This window comes from Nematolebias whitei, chromosome 6 (genome assembly GCF_014905685.2).
Source record: "Nematolebias whitei isolate Nwh7 chromosome 6, NemWhi1, whole genome shotgun sequence".
Lineage (NCBI taxonomy): Eukaryota > Metazoa > Chordata > Actinopteri > Cyprinodontiformes > Rivulidae > Nematolebias > Nematolebias whitei.
In genome coordinates this window covers 24,435,393-24,443,258 of record NC_056503.1, presented here as the reverse complement: position 1 = coordinate 24,443,258, position 7,866 = coordinate 24,435,393, and the positions used below count along the sequence as shown (strand labels likewise).

The window sequence follows — 7,866 nt, the reverse complement described above, 5'->3', positions numbered from 1 at the left end:
ATGTCACCAAGCAAATATCCTACATGAATTTACACCATACATTATCAAATCAGCTTTCTTCATAAAGCACATTAAAAGGAACTCAGGTAAAATGATAAAATAATAACAATAATGACCCCAAACAAAATATCACAGTTAATACATAAAATGCCCAAACCATTCATACTGCAATTAAAAAATAGTATTGCTTGAAGGAATACTTACATTATCATCTCCCATCTTTATCTTCTAGGATTCAAGGATTCAAGGTTCTTTATTTGTCATATGCACCACATGTGGTACATGTGGTGGAACGAAATTGTGTACAGCGTCCCAGTTACATCCAACAAAAGTATAAAATGTAAAAGAAAAACAGTAATAAGTTCTTGAACTAAGAAAGACGTTAACTAAAAATACACTAAACACTAGTAGCACAGAAACAATAAGTCGAACAGCAGCACGAACGAGTCTGTGTGAGAAGATGAGCACGAATGAACACAGCAACATGAAGCAGATCAGCAGCAACATGTAACTGATCAGCAGCAATAATGAAACAGATCAGCAGCAACATGAAACAGATCAGCAGCAACGTGATGTGATTTTTCACAGTGATTATTCTGGTTAGAGATTCATGAGTCTAACAGCCTCAGGGTAGAAGCTGTTCCTCAGTCTAGTGGTTCTACACTTAATGCTCCTCAACCTCCTTCCTGATGGGAGTTGGGCAAAAAGTGTGTGTGCTGGGTGAGTGGGGTCCTTCATGATGCAGGGGGCCATATTCCTGCATCTAGATGTGTAGATGTCTATGATGGTGGGGAGGCTGACTCCAAAAGACTCCTGTGCAGCCTTCACCACTCTCTGCAATGCTTTTCTTTCTTGTATGAGCCACACCAAATTTTAGCTCAACATCTGCAAAACTGACTGAACTTCTGTTGTGTTGGCTAGCATTGATTAGCTGTGATAGTTATTTTGAATCAGGTTGGCTCCAGCTGTTAATGGGTTGTACATGTGCATCAAATGATTACTTCATGAAATCTAAGTAATTTTATATTGAACAAGAAGCCAAAGCAGAAAAGCTACTACAGGAGTAGTACATGTTCTTTTTCTGGTATCATTTAGGAGTCTGGCTGCAGAATTCTGACCCAGTTGCCAGCTGGACAGCAAAGAAAATTCCAAAATAAAGAGTAACTATGGTGAAGGTGATTAATGCTGTGAAAACCGTCTTCCTGTTGTTTTTGGAGATGATGGATGTAGGTTTAGAAATGTTGGAGTTAAAAACAAAACACCTGTTTACCACAGAATTCATTAACTGTTCAATTGAGCCCCGGGATCTTTATATAGGATAAGATCAAATGATAAAGGTTTGAAGTGGGGTTTTATTTGGGAGACTAAAAACAACTATCTCAAACTTACTCTCATGTATCTGAAGACAGTTACGAGCTATAGTTGTGTGTGTGTGTGGGGGGGGGGGGGGGGGGGTTGGTGTTTTGTACAAACTAGGACCCAAGAAGTAGTTTTTTGGCAGTCTAAAGGGCATATAATGTACATATAAATCTATGTATCATCTGCACAACAATGAAATACATTATTATACTGGTGAGCAATATGACCCAAAGTTAACATGAGCAATGTCCAGTGGTGGGCACAGCTAACCTAAAAATTTACTTTGCTAACCCATATTCAGTTAACTAAAAAGTTGCTTCGCTAATGCTAAACCATTAAGCAAGAAAAAAAAAATTGCGGAAGCCAACACTAAACCGTTAACCACTAACACAACTGTCACTCAGTCTGCGTCACAAGTCTTTGTCTCCTTCCAATTGAAGCTGGGTCACGTGAACACTTTGTAAGTTAATAGCATACTTAATTGACCCTTTGAGACACGCCCACAGGAACAAGTTTGTGAATTTTGTTAGCTGACAAACGAATTTAGCGGAAGTTAATTTTGCTACAGGTTTCCAAAGTTAGCAAAAACAGTAATTTGCTAAACAAAACAAAAAAAAAATAATTTAAGATATTAGCTGTTAGCAGAACTGTGCTGACAATGCCAATAAAATTGATCCCAAGACACATCCTTGAGGAACTCCACAAATGATTTAAGTTGAAGAAAGAAAAATAAAGCTAAACAGAGAAAAAGCTATGAAATAAATACATGCAAACCACTGGAAGACAGCATCTTGAATAATAATCTGTTTGAAGAGATGATTTAGAAATTGTCTATCACATCACAGTTAAAACATTTAGACTACAGGATGGATGGAAGGAATCCTTCCTTCAGTCCATCCTTTGTTCCTCACCTGACCTGATCCATAAATCTTTAATTTCAGATAGAACAAGTGTTCTTGTCGAGTACACAGATGGCTGAACTGCAGAAAACTTCTAAGTTTCCACTCAGAAACTGTGTTGTGTAAGTTGGGCCTAAGAAGAAAATGAAAAACAGAAGAATATACAAAGAAACAGATGAAAAGATGGGCGGAGGAAACAAAACAGGAAGAAAAAAAGAAAATGGACAAAGTAAGCAAGGAAGTGAGGAAGTAAAGTCAATTTTATTCTTAAAAACAATTTAAAAAACAATGTTGAGCAAACAAATATCAAACTCACAAACTTACTAAAAGTCTGATTTCAATTCCAAATATTGTAATAAAGTTTTTGTAGATGTCGGTGAGATTCTGATGTTCAGAATCATGCAGCAAAGGTTCAGTCCCGTCTGGACTTTCATCTGCTCGCCTGACCTCAGCGACCTTTTAAGTGGGTGCAAAGTTAAAAGTTGTGGTCAGGACCCCACTGTGGGTCATGACACACCCTCCGGAGGGTCTTGAGACCAGATCCCTCCTGCTGCCTGACATGTGGGGCCTGGAGGGTTAATTTGACCGAAAGGCAGCAGGAGAGTTAAAAAGGATTGGAAAGCTTATTTTCCAAGAATTATTACAATAAATCAAAGCAGGTGTTGAGGCGTGTGGCATCTTTAACTCTTCTTCACTATTTATGTAATCACCAGGATCACAGTGTTAAGTTTTAGGACCAATGAGCATTTAACAAACAATAAAATACTAAATTTCAATTCAAAGATATCTTGAGCCAGTCGGGACAGCCTGTCATGTTGTATTGTAACAAAATAAACTGCAGCGGTCACGTTTCATTCAAAAGAGCCCTGAACAGTTAAAGACTGATGAGCCCGCAGTGAGTTGTGTTTACATTTATAGTCTAAATAATTCATGTTTAGACACATAAATCCTGCTCAGTGTCCTCCCGCTCCTGCCTGGCCCCCACAGCCATGCGGCGGGTGGACGGGGGGGCTGCTCCCCCAGCGGAGCTGTCCAACAAAGGCGAGAGACAGCTGCTCTCTCCACCGTCCAGAGCTGCACTGTGAGGATGGCGAGGTGCCAGAAAAATAAAATAAAACACAGACACCCCCCCACCCCCACCACCACCACCCTCCCCCTTCAAAGGTTTGCAGCGCTTCGATTGGGGAGATTTGGGTTTAGTGCGCGCTGTCCCGCGCGTAAAGTGCGCCTGAACTTTACCTGACTGCATTTATACCTGCTGCAGGCTCGCTGGTTCCTCTGGTTCTACTTTATGATAAGCAGGATAAACTGTGGACAGGACATGTATAATAAGGTGGGGGGGGGGGGGGGCTCTCATTAGACAAAAACAAACAGACGCTGTGCGTAAAGCGCACACTCGGACCGTCAAGGAACAACAATAACTGAAGCTCATGGTGTTCATGTGAACAGGAGAAACGACTGTAACAGCAGACGCATCTCTCACGCAGCGGGGGCAGAGGGAGGCTGCTGCACACAAACAAGAAGTCACCAAACAACGGAGAGAACAAACGAGGCGCAGGCCAACACCTGTCGCTTTCTTTGGAGAAGGGCCCTTAATTCCCCCGGCTGATTCAGTTTGGGCGGAGGGGCCTCCAGGAGCAGCTGCCAGCTGGAGGCATCGAGTTACAGCCGCCTCGATCTGCTGAGGCTCGGACACAAAGGCTGCAGGAACAGGGAGGCGGTCGGGCGGGGCGGAACAGGACGTGTGGTCGTTCCAGTCTGTGGGCCAGATGGTTCATTTGAACGAAAATATAATAATTATACGTTTTTATTAAGCCTTGCCATCAATTATGTCAAATGTGTTCACAACTAATTATTTAAATTAAAAAATCTGTAACAAATTTAATATTTTTAGAGAACCAAGGCCAACATTCCTAAATAAAATTTTAATTACTGAAGCTCAACAATGATTTATAATTTATGTCTGCAATGATCTGAGTAAAGAGGACCGACATCCAAACTAATGATACAACAGCTGCAGTAGCATTGCTGCAAGCCACTACAGCACTCCTGATACGACAGGCAGACATGAGCCACTTTGAGTGTTTTAGAGGGGGCTTTTCTGGCCAGTAGGCATGAAATTATCAAACATTTTGTAGTTTTTAACAGTTATGATTTTTTTTACATTTTGAGACAAAAGACAAGACTGGATTCCTTCCATTCATCCATCCAGCCATCCGTCCAAACATCCATCCAAACATCATCCATCCAGCCATTCATCCATTCATCCATCCAGCCATCCATCCAAGCATCATCCATCCAGCCATCTATCCAAGCATCATCCATCCAGCCATTCATCCATCCATTCAGCATCAATCCAACTATTCAGCCATCCATCCATTCAGCCATCTATCCATCCATCCATTATCTTCTTAATTTTAAGGTCAGTGGTGCTCATATTCAACAGTCACGGTGCGAGAGGTGGGGGACGCATGGACAGGTCACAAGTCCATCACAGAAGACTGGATTATTGTAAAGGAAAAATATATATATATATATATATATATATATAAGCCTTATAAGGTCTTATACAGTATATATATATATATATATGTATAATTTTTGCCAATTTTTTAAAAAACTAATACACGGTGCAGGCATATGTTTTTTTTTTTTTTTTTGTGGAGAAATTGAGCATCCTATGTTGAAGAAATAAAACATAAAGTTAAAGTGAGCTTAATTAACTCTGTGTATTATTACTAGTATCCACATATTTGCGAAGGAAATTACAAGAAAACTGCTAAAACTTTTTTTTTTTTTTTTTTTTGGTAGGTGTAACATCCATAAAATTCAGTTTTATGTTAGTTTTGGTCAAAGCTTGAAAGATCCTCTGCAGAAGGACCAAAGAGCCACATGTGGCTCCAGAGCTGCAGGGTGCAGAGCCCCGGTCATGAAGAACAGAAAAAAAACATATTTGTTACCAAAGCTGCACATTTTCTTTCACTATTTGATGCTTAATGTGTCCCTATATTAAACATTTGTGAGCAACATATCCTGATGCATGCTCAATAATCCAGGTAGAAAAATCCAAAAAAGTTCAATCTGGTCCTCTGGACATTCAAAAAACAAAAAACAAAACAAAGCAAAAAATATAGAAACGCACCTCAGCACCTCAGACTGAGGAAGTCTCTTGGATGAGAGACGAAATGTTTCTATATTTTTATGTCCAGAGGACCAGATTGAACTTTTTTGGATTTTTGAGCAACATTTGTAAATTAATGCAAACTTGTTTTGTTCTTGCAGAAAGAACCTAAATGAAAATGAAAGAGCCATTTGGAGACTTTTTCCATTTTTCTTTTTAGTTTTGGAACCAATTCAGGCTTATATTTCCAGCTAATCATCTTTTTTAAGATTCTATGTGTCCAATTCTGCCATTTTTTGTTTATCTACAGAGTAGGTAATCTTGTAGGTAACCAGGTTCATCTTGATGATGGTCATGTGACTCAGGCTTCTCCATTTTTCAGCAAATTCAGCCAAGTGTTTTGTTTACATTGAGTGTGTACCTGCACTTTAGAAATGCCGATGAATATAGCTGGAAAACAGCCAGGGTAAACTCTTTCAAACTGCATCTTTTCATATAGTTTTGGATAACCTGTTTATTTCATATTTTTCATTGAGTTCCTTAAAAAAGATCCTTAAGTTCCAGTTTGGATGAATAAACTCTAAAGTTACATATGGATGTGGGAGTTGAACAATAATAGCAGTGAGACACATTGTGTGAAAAATGACTAATATTCATGTGTTTTCATGTACAGGAGGAGTAAAAATTAGGGATGCACGATATTGGATTTTTGGCCGATATTCAATATGTTAAAACTTTTTGGCCGATAATCGATTCTGATATTTTTTCCCTAGACCTACTTACAGAGACTACATAGCTTTCTCTGCTGTGTATTTAAAATACATTATTCTACATGGTCTTTGTCAATTTGTCCTGCTACCAAATGCAGATGACAAAAAGGGGTTGAAAAGTATGTAACACTTTAACTTGTATTATGTTTAATGTCAAATTTATTCATGACATTTACTCTCTAACACAATGACAACACTGGAACAATGCAAATTTGTAAATGTTCACAAATCTTAACCTGTTCACAAGCGACAAGTGAAAAGCACAAGTAGTAGTGCATTAATAAATCTACTTGACAGTTTCTTAAATTAAAAATGTACTTAAAACCGAAGTCTTTTATATCAGTGAGTTATTTTGATGAAATGGCCGATGTCCGATATTTAACTTTATTGCTAATTTCGACGATACTGATATCATGCTGATAATATCGTACATAGTAAAAATGATGGAAATAAAAAGTCATGAATCTTAACCAGTGATTGAGAGCTGCAGAGCTCTTCCCGCTTGTCTCTGTGGAGTTATTTATGGGTGGATTTTGTGTCCACACCATGACGCAGCTGCTGTTTGGTCTGCCTGCAGCTCAACGTGAAGCAGCCGTGCCCTGAAACCAACACATTGTGAGTTGGAAGCTGGTCCAGCTCCTCCAGGCTCAGACCCGGGCTGACCATAGACAAAGGAGCCGGGCTCTCATTGGCTCGGGCCGTGTGCGCTCTGTTGGCCCCCAGCGCGAGCTGCTCAGCCTTTATTCACATGGTAATACCCCCCTATAAATACCAACAACCGCCTCAGCGCCAGCAGCGCGGCTCCCTTGCAGTTGGAAGATTATTGCTTCTTTCCTGCGGACTGGAACCGGTTCCGTTTGCCAGCTGCCCCCTCCCTAGAAGGCTCAGGACGCGGCAACATGGCCCCCTCTACTCGGCCCAGCAACGCCGAACTCTGCTTGGAGGAAGACGAGCCCCATTGCGGGGTCCAGGGAGCGGACAGGAAGGTGATGGAGTGATGGGGACACTGTGGACGCACTGGGACGCACTTGTCAGGGCGCGTCCACGGAGCGGGACCCTGTTTGGTTTTTAATAATTCATTAGAGAGGAGATCGAGTCCTAGGTGTAAGCTGTGTGCTCTGTGTGTCTCTGCAGACCAGGAAACCTCTGGTGGAGAAGAAGAGGAGAGCTCGCATCAACGAGAGTCTGCAGGAGCTGCGCGCTCTGCTGGCGGACACAGACGTGAGTACCAGCGCGCACCTCCTGGGTTCTGCACCGTGGTTCTGACGGGTCTAACTGGACTGTCCCCCCACAGCTTCACTCGAAGATGGAGAATGCGGAGGTTCTGGAGATGACCGTGAAGAAGGTGGATGAGATCCTACAGAACAGGACCCAAGGTCAGAGCGCAGAGCAGCAGTTCATTGACCAAAATAAAACAACCCATTCAAAATCATCTGCCTCGACAGCAGGAAACCTGAACCTGAGCCATTTTAATTCATACAAGTTCAAACTAAACTGTTAAAGAGAAGAATGAGGGGATGCAGAAGGCTTTCACAGACAGTTATCATCATGGAACCCAAAACAAAACAGACCTGGAGCCCTTCTTCTCTGTCCTCCTATAATTTCCAACTGTTTTCATCATGAGTCTAACCAGCTGTTTGCATCATGAGTCTAACCAGCTGTTTTCATCATGAGTCTAACCAGCTGTTTTCATCATGAGTCTAACCAGCTGTTTTCA

General features: G+C 41.1%; 1 protein-coding gene across 1 annotated transcript in view; it reads left to right on the top strand.

The window, feature by feature from the left end:
• Positions 1 to 6,804: 6,804 nt before the first annotated feature.
• The window catches only part of LOC119411198 (transcription cofactor HES-6), a 2,987-nt gene continuing 1,925 nt past the window's right edge, over positions 6,805 to 7,866 (top strand). The window contains exons 1-3 of the mRNA XM_037678129.1: positions 6,805 to 7,135; positions 7,284 to 7,370; positions 7,444 to 7,525. Coding sequence (XP_037534057.1) covers positions 7,049 to 7,135; positions 7,284 to 7,370; positions 7,444 to 7,525 — 256 coding nt within the window. The 5' untranslated portion in view covers positions 6,805 to 7,048. The remainder of the gene's footprint in view (positions 7,136 to 7,283; positions 7,371 to 7,443; positions 7,526 to 7,866) is intronic.